The sequence below is a fragment of the Saccostrea cucullata genome, unplaced genomic scaffold (assembly GCF_032062105.1).
Source record: "Saccostrea cucullata isolate Sc308-1 unplaced genomic scaffold, CSIRO_AGI_Scuc_v1 ctg12993, whole genome shotgun sequence".
NCBI classification, from domain to species: domain Eukaryota; kingdom Metazoa; phylum Mollusca; class Bivalvia; order Ostreida; family Ostreidae; genus Saccostrea; species Saccostrea cuccullata.
In genome coordinates this window covers 1-14955 of record NW_026920973.1, presented here as the reverse complement: position 1 = coordinate 14955, position 14955 = coordinate 1, and the positions used below count along the sequence as shown (strand labels likewise).

Here is a 14955-nt window from a genome sequence, read left to right as displayed (position 1 = left end):
TAAATTAAGTTAACTGTTTGTAAGATATTTAGGAATCTAAGTCTTTCCAGTCTGGAATCAATAAGCTGAATGTCTTTGTCTGTTGTCCAGAATTTGGAGGTAAAAGTCTTGACCAATAGGATTTAAGGAAATTGAATTCTACTCAGCTTATTACAGGTGTAGAAATAGAAAGGAGTGGATCTAAAGTTTTAGCTGATTGTTTATTTTATTTCATTTGGTTTGTTTTATTTAATTTTTAAAAAGTATTTTATTTGTTAAATTATTTAAATGAAAGGTTTCAATATTTGAGTTTAAATTATTTGTTTTTGGTCAATATTAATTGACACACATATTTAATACATTCACTTCAGAGTTTAAAATCAGTTGTGGCATATTATATTCATAATGTATAAGTAATAAATTATACATTTGAATATTATAATAATTAAAACAACATAAAACTAATCACTATTACAGTTTAATTTATTTTTGCATTTATTATTTGTAAATGATTTAAAACTAAATAATACTGGCGTTATTTTGAAAAAAAAATTATAAATTAAACAGCTAAAAACATCAGTGAATTGATTTATAATGTCAGATGATTCTGGCAAAAAGTTATAGCAACTTATAGGCGGGTCAATGGCAAATCCCTCCAAATTAATTTAAAAAATACAACGGACTTACAGGCGGACCGACTTATAGGCGAGTATATACGGTATCCTCGAATAATTTGGCCAAGAACTAGAGTCATTCCTAAAGAAGAAACATGTTCTTGAATTAATTTATTTTTTTAAGACCATTTCGAAATCCATGGAGATTGAGGAAGAAGGCACGAAGAAAAAAATGGATGCACTTAAGGTTTTCAGTGCTTCCATAAAATACTTAAGGGATCATATGGTTTCTTCTTGCAAAAGTAAATTCCCAGAAATTGAAGAAGAAGATATTCTTTGGATCCTAACAGTTCCAGCCATTTGGACTGACGCAGCAAAGCAGTTCATGAGAATGGCAGCAGAACAAGTAAGTACTAATGTTTACTGATAGAAAAAATAATAGTGAATCATAAAATAGCAATACGCCAACTCTGACGGACAGCTCAGCAGACCAAGACCAGTCTCAAAGATGTCCCTCATCGGTACGAGCAGTCCCAGAAGCCTCAGAGCTGTGCCATTACGATGGTAGATCAGTCCAATCCAAGCAGTTCCAACAGTCCCAGTGCAGCCCCATAGCGGCCTTACGGCGACGCCACAGGTCAACGTAAGTTGCCCCAGTGGGCAGGTATAACAGTTTCAATGGGCGAAGCCTAGCTTTACCTTAAAAAAACACATTGTATTAATAATACCATTTTTATGATAAGTTATCTTTTTTAAAAAATAAATGATGCACTTCTTTTTTATGAAGAGACTATGTTTATTAAATAATGATGAACATGTAGCACAATATCTCTTTTTTTCTTCCGAAACTATTGGCATTTATAAAATTTCTATGAGAAATCCCAGTTGTTTTTCTTTATTTAACATCTCCACTGAAAAACAAAACTAAAAAAAGGAACCTGCAAATTCAAAATAACCAAGGGGTGCTATTTTACGGTAAAGTATATAGATATTGATATATGTATATCTGAAACACTCTGTTATACAGCAGTTTTGATGAATATAAAGCTCAAAACATTTTTTATTAGGCAGGGATTTCCTCTGAACGGTTGAAAATAGCTCTGGAACCAGAAGCCGCTTCCATCTACTGTAAATATTTGCCAATGGGAAATAGAGGAAACACCTTCGAGCCTGGATCAAAGTACATGGTTATTGATGCAGGGGGTAAGTTTTGTGTTTCTGTCTTCTTTCTTTGAATTTTTTTTTTCATTTTTTTTTTGTAATATCAATTAGTTCCTTTTGATAAATACATGTATGTGCCTTTTAGAGAAAATGAACTAGGTATAATAGAATTATGCCAAGTGGATAATAATACTTATCAGTTTAAACTAGTTCTTGTATATTATATACATGCAGAACTATTGATAGAATGTTTTGTAAGATTTTTCAAGTCCAAGGAAGGCGAGGCATTTTTTGAATCGATCACCAATACAAGCATTTTTACCGTATTTGAAGCAACTACTAATCATCTTAACACCAATAATAAATGTGAGCATTGAGTAATGTCCGCCTATAGAATTAAAAAGGATTTTATGTCGCAGTTATGATAAGGATGTCCGAAGGCTTAAAATGTCGACAACAAAAAAATAAACATTTTATTTTGAGCTAGATTTTAATTTCAATAAGTTATACTTGTTTAAAATTGCAGTCAACTTGAGAGAACAGTTTTAATCAGGTATTATAATAAAGCATTTCTGTGATGTCAAATGACTGTGTTGATCACGTGACGGGCATTTTGATATTCTTCAATGTTGCACAAAAATCGCATCGGCACAAGAGCATAACACAATTATTGTGCAAAGTTTGTTACATAGATTAATTCATCGTGATCTATGGTACGTAAAAAGTGCTGGGGGCAGGTTTAATTTTTTCTTCTCCAGAAAATATTTTACGATGAATCAAAATTACAAACGTAAGAAGGGGTATTTTCCACTCTTTATCGCGATTTATACAAAAACGGATAAACTACATACGAACCCCCAGCAAAACTCAGTTAGAAAACATACTTTTGTTTTAGATTCACGCAGAATATCTTTAATTTATCCTTGTCTTTGACTTGTGCTAGTCCAATATAAACACGGTTCATAAATTCTAACTCTGTCTACGGAAGTGTAAGGGGAGCGTTTAAAACATACTTTTTTGCTATTGCTTGAATATATATGCATATCGGACAAGCAAAAGGAATAGAGATATTTAAATATCAAATGTTAAACATCATAACAGCACACACAAGCTTAAAAATCAAATCCTACTTTTGAATTAAACACAAATCCCCATAATAAATCCACATGCCGTGTAATAATTATGACACTTTCCCCGTCATGACAGCTCAAGTATGCACTGACTTGACATCATATTCTATTATGACGTCATATCTAGGTAGTTCAGAGAAGTTTCTACAGTTTGAATAGTTTGATATTTTACGGACAGCCTTATTCAGCTGCGGTGCAAATTTCCTTCATTCTTCATCTTGTTTGCTGATTACTTTTAATAATTAAAATTTACAAATATCTTATCGTCGTTGATTACATGTGTTTTCATCGTTACAAATTTTGTGTATGTAATGTCTGTTTATAGGTGGGACCATTGATATAACTGTACATGAAGTACAAACGAACAATTCTTTGAAAGAACTCTACAGCGCAAATGGTGGACCTTGGGGTGGAACAAACGTTGACGACGCCTTGCAGAGTCTGTTAACAGATATTTTTGGAAAGGATGTAATGCAGGAGTTTTCGAAATCTCAAAAAATGGATCAATTAGATCTTTTCAGAGATTTTGAAATCAAGAAGAAAACTGTTAAACCAGAATTTAAGAAAGATGAGTTTATAACTTTGAGAGTCCCACATAGCCTGTCCAGTCTTTATTCTGTTTTAAAGGGAAGAGATATTTCTTCAAGCGTTCAGTCAAATGACAAATATAAAGCAAAATTGAAATGGTTTGGAGAGAAATTGAGAATGGAACCCGGTATAACAAAAGCATTGTTCGACAAAAGTTGCAACCAAATCGTTAAACATGTGCAGTCAATTCTTTGCGAAAACGCAATGAGAGATGTCGGAACAATCTTATTAGTAGGATGGTATGCAGAGTCTCTAATGTTGCAGAAGGCTATAGAAACAAACTTCAATCAACTTAAAGTCATTCCAACACCAGAAGCGGGTCTTTCTGTTTTGAAAGGATCAGTTATTTTCGGCCACGAACCAGATGCAATTTCATCTAGGGTGAGCACATACACATATGGCATACGTACAAACGTAAATTTCAATCCAAGTGAACATCCTGAAAAAAAGAAAACATTAGTAAACGGAATTGAAAAATGCAAAGATATTTTCAATATTCATGTACGAGTTGGTGAAACAATGCACGTAGGTGAACCAACAACTTCACAAACTTATGTCCCACAAAATCCCGATCAAAAAACTATAGGGTTCACAATATTCACTTCACCATGTAAAAATCCGAAATTTACCACTGACCAAGGATGTCGCTGTGTGGGCTATTTGCGATTATATATGCCAGAAACTTCGAAGGACACTGAAAAAGAAGTTGATGTCCAAATGACATTTAGTGGGACAGAAATAGAGGTATCTGCGATCGACAAAATCACCAAAAAAGCTGTCAAGACATCGGTAGATTTTTTACATTAAGGTTGATACACAAAATTATGCGAACATTGTTAATTTGTCGGAAAAAAAAAATATAATACTACTTTCCGTATGAATATCCGTATGAAGTACTCTAGATCACTTTACTCGGATCACGACAGAAGTGACTGGTCAACAGGTTTAATAAATCGTAATCCTCCTAGAACCTAACTTGTATCTCACTTATCGGGTACTAGTGGTCAATTTTTCTCCTAAGTTCAACATTCATTTAGTTTACTAAATCTATAAAATTGAACAAATTTCTATTAAATTTACATTTTACATGGGTTTCATGAGCACAAAATTTACAAAATTCAATTACATAATTTATGTAATTAGGAACAAGATAATTTTACGTTAATATTTAACCTTCATCCATTTTAGAGTTACTGCATGAATTTGAGTAAAGGTTTTATAAGAGTATGCAAAATTTGTCTAGATTACTGTTACTGAATAATTACTTTATAAAACATAAGCCTCTCTTTTAACTTGCATAAAAGTAAATGGTTAACACACTGGAGTAAAAAAAAGTTATATTAAAAGTAACCGGAACATACATACGTATATTTCTGAAGCATTTATGTTACACTCCAATATATATCCTTTCGAAGTCTTTATGCTGCTTCTTCTTTTCATTGCTGATTGTAAAACTGCCTATTTCAGAAAAAATTGCGATGATTTGTTTTACAATAGTTTTTTTTTAAATAAAACATAATATACATATGCGTACCATAAATTAAAGCAACAAGGGAGGCAAAAGAACAAAATGAAAGACACAATAATCTTTGTACAGTGTTCATTACAAATTTAAAAGAAAATATCTGATTGAAACAAAAGTTTCAAAAAAACCAAATTTCAGAGAATGTTTTTAACATCTTGTACAAATCAATGGCTTATTAAAGGCTGTACTTCAAATCCTTCGAGAGAACCTCTTAAAAAGATAAGATAATATCATATGAATTAAACTTATAATATCATCAAGAATACATATTATACGAGGTGAATATATATATTAAGTATATCAATAGAAATCAAAGATAAAATGATAATAGTGGAGTTGCAGACCGATTACTCTTCAAAGGAACGTCTGGAAAGGAAAAAAAGACATACTTTTTTATTCTTAAAAATAGTTGTTCTGCAGAATTAATCGTTGTGATTTGAAAAGACGGATACGTTTCTTTCAAGAATCATACATTACGATATACATTACAGATTTGGTATTATCAATTTTTCCTTGATAATTTTTATTTGTATTATTCTTATTTTTTTTAAAGCTTCATCAAAGAGAAACAGAATTATATACACTTTATTGATGCAGAAATTTGCTTCATGTATTGTATTGAGTATTAAAACGTCTTAAATATACCTTTAGTGATGTTGTTTTCCTTTTCTCGATCTAAAACATGATTGGGGGGATCAAAAATGGAAAAAATGAATTTTAGATTGGAATTCAAATTTGAAATGTATTTATTTCTTATACATAGGCAATATATACACGTGGAAAGGAATATAATTAAAAGGTAGGGATAAGATGCAACAACTTTGCATTCAAAAAATTGACACATATTGCACGTGAAACCAATAAATTGCTATGTAAAATATTAAATGCGATCGTTTGATTTTATTTCTTACTTTCCATTTTAAAATGTTTCACTCATGTAGAAAGCCTACCACAAGGCACTTTAGATGAAGTTCAAAAAATTATATATATACTTAGGACAGCCGAGACAACAACGGATTGAGTCCATTATCATTATACTTATTCCATAACAAGGAAGCTAATTGCTCCATCGTGTGTGTGTGACACAATCCACTAGTAACTGCACTCACATCATTTAATCATATTGTCTTATATTTGTAAAAATTTGATAGGTCTTCTAATATATAATACATTTGAATTCACTCCCCCGTTTAGCTACTTGATAATACATGGAATCAGTACACATCACCAATTTCGTACTGATCTTCCAAGTAGTCGTCTGCGAACACAAGAGTTTGTCGGAGAGCTGTAAGAGCCAGGATGTTGATGGTCTCTTGTAAACGGGTCTCCTTCTCGTAATTCTTCACGGGGAAAACATGTGACCTGGGTACGCCAATCATCTCAGCAACCTTATCCACGGCCTGTTTACATGTATTACTGAGGAAAAGCTTTGTCACATCTTGATCGACATTTGGACATATTTTATCCAGTTTGGTCAGGTAAACTGTTTGTGGAATACCTAGTTGAATAATTTTTTTTTTAGATTTAAGATACTGTAAAAACAAATATGGAGAAAATTTTAACAACAATTTTACAATGTAATTACTTTATAAAGTACCTGTCATAGAATTAAATTCGTTTTTGCTATAGAGTTTGAAGATATTATATGAATTACCAAGAAAGCATTTACCTCTCTCGACAATTATGTTTTGAATCTCTTTAATGTGATGAAGTACTGCGTCAGTGATGACGTCAATAGTACTTGCATCTATAACAAAAGTCACACAGTGGATTCTATCTTCAATCTTGGGATTTTTCAGAAAACCTTGTACTTTGGGCGTAGCGTGTGAAGCTGGATTAAACTGCAAACAGATGAAAATATCATCAAAATTAAACTGCAAAACTTATTATCACCATAACAAATTAAGGCAGATTAAAACATGTCAAACAAAAGTATTAAATTAGCATATTTTGTCACCTGATAATGTTCAGGAATATGTCCATCTAGAACATAGGCGATATCCTGGGTATGAACACCAAAACTCTCTTCCAGTCCGCGAGTGTCACACAGTTTTAAATTTAAATAGCGACCTGTACCTGGATTCCGAATTCTGTATTTTCTAAACTACTTAAAATAAGACAAAAATAAAACAATGTCTGATTATCTAATGTTCCATCAAATTTATAAGGACAGTTCATCCTCTGGAAGAAATAATAATCAAACTTTCCATTAATTAAACTATTAGAATAAAGCCAAACATTTATAATATCATTGATAAATGTATATTGAGGAGGAAACAACTTCACTATGAGTGAAGAAACTAAATAAAGAAAATGAACAATGAAGGGGAATTTAATGGAATAATCTAAGAAAGTGTTAACTGTTTTTTAAAACACTCACCGTTTTTGTCAAGCTGTGATCAGAGCTTCCTGTACATGCGCGGGATGTTATTTCCCCTCTGAAAATTGAGTTAATTGTGTTGAAAAAACTAGATTTTCCAGCTCCAACTTGACCAAGCAGCAGAATATTGACATCTTTCACATTTGAATCTTCAATCGGGTGGTAGCCTGTTACATAATCTTTTAAGGATTGAAAAGACTGAAAAATGAAAGAAAATAAAATCAAATTGCAAATTTTAGTATTTTCCTCGCCAATCTGTTTAACTAGTGTACACTATGGTGTTTAAATCTACATTTTTAGCGTACTAATAATTTTATATATTATGTTGAAGACAAAAAAAGGTCACTGGCTACTTGCATGTAACATATAATTCAAACTAGATGAACATACAAAATGTATTTATCTTAGTTCTAAAATAAAACAAAGAAATTGGTAAAAATTAGAAAAAAAGCTTTTAGTTATACAGGCTCGGGATTTTACTCGGTCTCAAGAACTTGATTCAACAGAAATTAGATACAGATAAATCAATTTACGAGAATATTTATCTGAACTTCTCTTGGAAATCAAATTTAAGTACCTGGACGTTCCAGATCGGCATTTCTCTCCAAGGATGCGAGCTCAAAGTTTCGACCTTTTTTGTTGCACTTTTTACATCTTCTGAAACATAATTAATACACCAAGCATTGTGTCCTGATAGAAATGTGCATAATATATCAAGATTATATTAAGACGAAAATATGTTTTCAATACATTAAGAATTGTAGTAGCTCATAGCAATGGGTTAAGATTCTCGAAGGCATGTATAAGCCTGGGGTTAAGTTCAAGATCGAATATGTTATTGACCAGGTCATTATACCAGAAAAATGTGAAATATGATAAAATAATTCTTCATTGTCTATTTTAAGAGATAAGACTTAATTTTCATTTTTCTTGCTACCGAAAGGACATTTTTCTTATTAATGAAAGAAAGGTTCTTGTAACAAGAAAGACAATTGTATAAGTATGAAAGCCACGACCTACCATATCAAAGTAATGTCCGAGTAATTTTCAAAATAAGGTGAAACTCAAAGGCAAACACTATTGATATTATTGAAAAGGATTTGTTATAGAGAACACGACGTGTTAAACATGAAAGCACACGCATCAACATTTTATTTATACAGACTTACACTTAAGACCGATGTCAAAGTCAATTTCAAAGGCTTAATAAAAAAAGGCTTAAAAATATAATTTTCTGTAAGCATACCTTTGACAAGATAAACCTCCAGATCTATAACCTTGAAATCCCCCTCCGATAATTGACAAGTGTTGGCTTCGAATTTTCCATAACTCAGTCCTAGATCTTCTTGTCCATTGAGGTTAATAAATTGCTGGTTTGGGTTTTGGGCAAATGCCCTTTGTCCAAGGTTATTACCTCCTTGAAACCCCCATTGAAATCCAACATTACTGTTATTATCAAAGAAAGTTCTTAGATCAAAATCTTGTGCAAATTGAAACGGGTTTTGTTTGACAGAAAGCTGAGGTGGCTTACGTTGTCGAGGATCTTCTGAAATCCCTCCAAAGGTTGGACCCCAGGACTTCACCCCAAAGGCAGCCGTTTCTGGTGTGTGAACATTTACTCTTTGTGTAGTGGTTACATAACGTCGTTGCAGTTGGAAAAGAAAAGCGTTGTCGTCCTTAATCGTTGAATTGTTCGAGTTCCAACTACTAGAGAGATACCCCCCAAATACATTTCCGATGGAGTTGTGAAGAACAGTTACCGTAGGGCCTTTGTTATCACACAATCTGTGAAATGTTTGTGCTGACAATCCATCCCGACTTACTTTGTACAATAATTGAAATTGACACGGATTTCCTATCCACGAAGACAGCTGATCTTCTTCCTTCGTATTAAGAATTAATTTTTGCTGGGACCATGCCATCATTAGCTAAAATGCAAATACTGAAGAGAAAATATTTTTTCAAAAGAAATGACTGATTTCTTTTTTTATGAAATAGGGAAACATAAAGAAGATGGAAAGACCTCTTTTATTCTGTACACATTGTTCATATCTCATTTTATCTTTTTATGTTATTTTGCTTTAGTGTGTTGTTTGTGTAATAATTACATAATTATATATAATTTTACTTTATTTTAGGTTGTCTTGTTCATTTTTTCTCCTTGAAAGTATACCACAAATAATTTCTTTTCTTTCCTTGCGATTTACATGATTTACAATATTAAGTATCCCTCATCAGAACAAATCAAAGAAACAAGTTCTTTGGATCACGAAATAGGACAAAAATATGCATTTGTTGTTCCGATTTTATGTCAAGCACAGTATGTTGACGGTCAACGTCCCTTAAGGATTAGTTTGTCAACTAAGGAAAAAATGACCCCTAAAAAGGCAGCAACAGCTTCAATCAATCTTCATGAAAGTTTCCTTTTTGTTAAAACCTATGAAAAACCAGTTTCTTACTATTGTATCAGTAGTTTATATGTTTAAGTCAGAATGTTGTCATTTTTGACAAAAGGATACTTGACCAAATTTAAATTTAAATTTGACCTATATCCTTAGACGTTGTTAAACGAATCATCAACTGAAAACTAAAAAAATCAATTAAAATCATTTAAACTCTCACATAAGGGTTAATATAGTTAAACAAGGTCAGGCAACCGTACTAATGACATAATTTTGTTGTATATGCTGAGGATTTTTAATCACTTTAAGTATTTATTATAAATAATAATGAACATTCGAAAGTCTCCGACGAATTTCAAACTTCCCTTATTTTCATCAACAAATGCCAAGGTTTTCCTATCATTAATATTTTCGTAATTAATTACAAAATTAAGCAAGTGTAATTTCACCTAAAATTTTCAATAGCTTCCGCAGAATAGAATAAGATATTGCAAAACTCCACGAACTTTTGGATCAACCCTAGTGTATATAGACTGTAATTAACATTATACTTTATTATAGCCTATAATGTATAAGTAAAGATACCTAGGAGTGATGAATCTTAAAAAAATGAATAAAGTATAGGAACGTTTATGCATTATCTATTCTAAATCTACTTTGTAAAAATAGCAGACGGAACTTGCCTATGTGAGGAAAACAACATTAAACACTTTTTCAATGTCGATCGATTCTCTTCCGTTGAGTATTTAATGTGCTACATGTAGTAAAAAACTATTACATAATGTTGTTAGCATTAGATTTTAAGATGGTTTTACATTTAATCAATATGCTTTGTTGATATTGCATCATGAGCTTAATTAAGTTTGGTATCGTCAATTATTCTCATGTTTCGATATATTTATTTTTTTGGCCTCATCATTAATTTGAGTCATAAAAGTCCTCTTAAATATTAACTTTGCATCCCCTCATTATCAGGTATTTATTAAAAACAAAAATATTTGCATTGGCAGCACGAGATCGATTCATTTGAAATATTTGTCTTTATAACCAGATACATTGTAACTAGGTTACTCAAACAGCACAATGCTCTGATAAAGGTATATATCTTGATAAAGCTATATAGATTGATCAAGGTGTTACAGATGCCTTGATCAAGGTATTTTTATGTAATAAAAAATTCAAAAACTTCTTTAAAAATTCCATACTGAAAGTCAAATTCTGAATTGTTGTCAGTGTGTCCACTAATGCATGTAAAATACTCAGGAATCAAAAAGACAGCATAAAAGAACGTCTCCCTACATGACATGCTTTTATACTGATTTCTTTGTGTTTGAGTACTTTAAGGGGGATGTACGGCCACCTTTAGTGCAGTGAGAACGAAATGTAAACATTTCTTCAAATGGCTAAAATACATCATATTTTGATCCAATTTTAAGTCTTTATGATAAAGATACAATAAATATGCATAACTGAATGCATGTTGTGCATATATAATCTATACTTTTGCAGAAAAATGCTTTTTATATGCTCCTTAGAACTGCGCAGCTACAGAATTCAGCAAAGCCTTAAAAAATCCAAAAAAATACGCAAACTGTGCATTAATGTTCTCTCTACAACCATTTGTTGAGAAAATGTCTAAAATTTGCACTTTTAAATGATAATTTCAAGTTCAAAACAATGTATCGTTGTTTTCAAAAAGAGTGAAAAGAACCATGAAAGTAGTTCATGGATAGCAGCACGTGGTCTATTTTTAGTACAGAATTTTGTTTTCCAGACCTCTTCTTAATATGGAGGGACATAACAATCTTTAAATGTAGAAGAGAATTACAGTTGCAAAATATTTCAAATAATATGAACACTTTTAAAAGAGGAAATGTGTTATAGTGTTTCTTGAAGTTATTTATTATTTAGTATTATTATCGTACAGTTGTTAAATAGTGTACGTATTGATATTAAAAAAATCTTAAACTCTTTGATTCCAGGTAAGGAAAAATGAGCACCATCAAAGTTAAAAATTAAGAGTTTGTAAGTTTGTCACAGATAATTTATAATATCTATCAAAAGTTTAATTATCACCATTGAAACACAAAGAAATTAAACACATAAAATCGATATGAATGACCTTGTTTTAGTATCTACTAGTACGAGGGGTGATCAAAAAGTTCGCGAACTATCTCGATACATGTGTATCTATTAAAAAAAAATTCAGATTAGAAACAAATTTGGTGCACACATAGCCAAACACAAGTTCTATAAATAGCATATGCTGAATAAAGTTTTGCTCACAATGTGAAAATGACGTCATTATGCAGCTACTTGTGACGAAAAATGGTTGTCTCAGTGGAACTCGGAACAAAGTGGAACAAACGACTAAAATATTTATGGTATTATCTTAAAAATGCCTTTGAAGTAGCGTATAAGAATTTGTTCACAATATATTAAGACAAATGACTTCCTATAAATTCAATCAATGATTGGATAGATCGTTTAAGTGAAGGAAGGCAGATGGTTAATATGATACTTGTTATGTTGCCCGGTGAAAGAAAGTTTGAAAAGGGATGTATTTTTAATTAAGCAATATGCTATCAAAGACCTCCAATTTACACTTTGAAAAATACTTGAATATTTGAAAAATACAACAATAATACAACTATCAAATACCTTAAATATCGTTTACTTTTTGAAAACCCCTCGTATACAATTTCATTACAGCGGAGCAACATTGGAAAAGGAATGAAATCATTCAGCGTGGATTAATGGAAAAAAAACCTTTTTTTCTACTTGCCCATTTTGTCAAAATTACAATTTTACAGAGTAAAGAAAAAAAAATCAACATAATTAAATATTTTATACCATCTTTAAAATGACGTTTGGTGGTCCTCCCAACTCAGGGAAAAATTATTGGGTCGGTATGTATAGGTGAGAAAAAACTTAAAATCTAAACATATTTGTTGACGGAAGAAAAAAAAATCGTGTAATGGGATGTAAAAAAAATTGAGTCTGGCCATTTCTAGGCAGTAGATAGGGAGAGAGGGCAACCAAATATTTTTAAAACAAATGATCTTATAAGGCTAGTACATGTTCCATCACATAAGTAGTAATGAAACTTTGTTGTAAGTAATGTAACTTTTTGAATCTTTGGCACTATTTTGAAAAACAAACATAGGATTTCCGGGGGGGGGGGGGGGCTATAGCCTCTCACTGTTTTTTTTTTTTTTTTTTTTTTGCGATGATAGACATAGCATATGCAATGGACCTTTCTTTGCAAACATTGTTCTTGCTTCTAAATTTCAAAGAAACAGCTTCGTGTGTTCAATGGGCGAGAGCTTACAACATTGTCAACATAATGAGACATGATGCTTTTTTTATGTCCAAACATTACTCCATACAATGTGTGGGTCATTGCAAACAATCTAGCTATTTATGTGAGGTGCCTGAAGGAAATCTTATAACTGCCTATTTTTTTCTGTCTAACTGCTGAACAAAATAGACAATGTACCAACTTTTCGAATGTAAGACATGTAATTACAATTTGTTTTTCATGCACTGCATATTGTTTAACTTTTTTAAATTAAATGCTAAGCATCCTCCTTGCAGTGCCCCATTTGAAAATAACTTCTATCGCCACAGAAAAAAGACCCGACGTAAACACATATGTTTAGGACATTTTTTATCTTTTTTCTTGAGTTTTAAAGAAATCAACAAATTATCAAGACTTGTTCCATGAAAAATTAAATATAATCATGGTCATAAACGCATCTATCCACAGCAGATATATGCACATGCCAAGCACGTGCTCAGTGAAATAATATTAGCTAGGAAATTCGAGCTGTAAACAGAACAGTTTTTTCCCGATTTGCTGGAGTGGGGATAAAATCGCGCTTTTTCATTATTCAGACGATGCAATGCAACAAATAACAGTAGTAAGTAATAAAACATAATGATTATTACTTAGCAATTTCTTGTCTTGATGTTATTATGGTCGCATTTATTCTAAAATCAACGTTATTCGAACTCTGTGTGACAGAGGAATGGCGGACAAAATAAACACATGGCCTCAGGAAGACACCCATATGAAAAATCAAATTTTCAAGAATTATGGATAATGACAAGAAAAAAGCGAAACAAATGGTTGTAGCCATATTATCAATGAATCAAACTAACACCATTTTCAATACATTTTTCATCTCGTGAATGCTGTAGCTGCGCAGTTCTAACATGATTAATTTCCTCCTAATTAAAACAAAATAAACTTAATTATTTACTAATTTTGGACTCTAACAGTAGGTAATTAGTGCATTAACACTTTGAGTAACTTTGGGCTAGTTTAGAAGTGTATTAAGCGCATTCTTGGTATTTCTTATTTTACACCAGACTAGATCCAATATGGCTTGTACATCCCCCTTAAATGCATGAGAGAATTTACTGACAACAAATCAGAACTCGACTTTTTATATTTTATTTTTACAGATATTTTTTTTAAATTGTCATTACATAAAATACCTTGACAAAGGTATTTGTAATACCTTGATAAAGCTATATAGCTTTATCAAGCTATATAAAGCTATATACCTTTAATTGTGTATTGTTCTGGACCTGTTAAAATTGCAGAATGCTAAATAATGCCTAAAAATTCGATAATCGATTGAATTTGTTCCATGCAAGTGACATGAAATAAAAAATACATCATCAAGCTGACATTGTTTACCTTTCTGAAAGATATCTAGTTCCCCGATAGGCCTATTTTTCTTTGAATAACTGCATTTTCACTTTCATTTTAAAAATACGGAAGCTCATTCATAGTCTCGTTCAACCAGACGCTCGGCTGTCTCCGTAAACTCCGACCAGCAGAGAGTCTGGTAAAGAGTCACATAAGCGTTTGTTACCGTCAGAGGGCGCTATCTTGTTTACATTTTGACGACTTCTTTTTGAAACGAATATTAGACATGTTTTTCCTGTTAGATTGTGAGTTTATATTAATAAATTGATCTTTAAAATTGGACATAACAACGAGTAATTACAATATCAGTCGAAGAAATATGTATTCCGCAGGTAGCTACACTACTTTCACTTTAGCTTCCGTACAAAAATAATACATGATATCTTTTTCAAAGACACTTACCTATAACCCGTTCAAATTACCATAAATAATAAAATTATTCCTCTTTAACTGCTA

At 31.7% G+C, this 14955-nt stretch overlaps 2 protein-coding genes across 4 annotated transcripts; one reads left to right on the top strand and one right to left on the bottom strand.

Moving 5' to 3' along the window:
• Positions 1-536: 536 nt before the first annotated feature.
• Positions 537-5641, top strand: LOC134258885 (heat shock 70 kDa protein 12A-like). The gene is made up of 3 exons (XM_062741475.1): positions 537-999; positions 1661-1796; positions 3210-5641. The coding sequence occupies exons 1-3, from the start codon at positions 793-795 to the stop codon at positions 4277-4279; spliced, it is 1413 nt and encodes a 470-aa protein (XP_062597459.1). The 5' UTR covers positions 537-792; the 3' UTR covers positions 4280-5641.
• LOC134258883 (interferon-induced protein 44-like) lies at positions 5614-14568 on the bottom strand. Of its 3 annotated transcripts, none has more exons than XM_062741472.1 (7): positions 14488-14568; positions 8624-9305; positions 7955-8034; positions 7378-7575; positions 6955-7101; positions 6667-6838; positions 5614-6495 (listed from the first exon to the last, which is right to left on the bottom strand). In XM_062741472.1, exons 2-7 carry the CDS (start codon positions 9300-9302, stop codon positions 6212-6214), a joined length of 1560 nt encoding a protein of 519 aa, XP_062597456.1. In that variant the 5' UTR covers positions 9303-9305; positions 14488-14568; the 3' UTR covers positions 5614-6211. The 3 variants fall into 3 exon arrangements, with proteins under 3 accessions (XP_062597456.1, XP_062597458.1, XP_062597457.1); XM_062741474.1 differs by having other exon boundaries at positions 7955-8031; XM_062741473.1 differs by lacking the exon at positions 14488-14568 and adding an exon at positions 9506-9527.
• Positions 14569-14955: the final 387 nt, after the last annotated feature.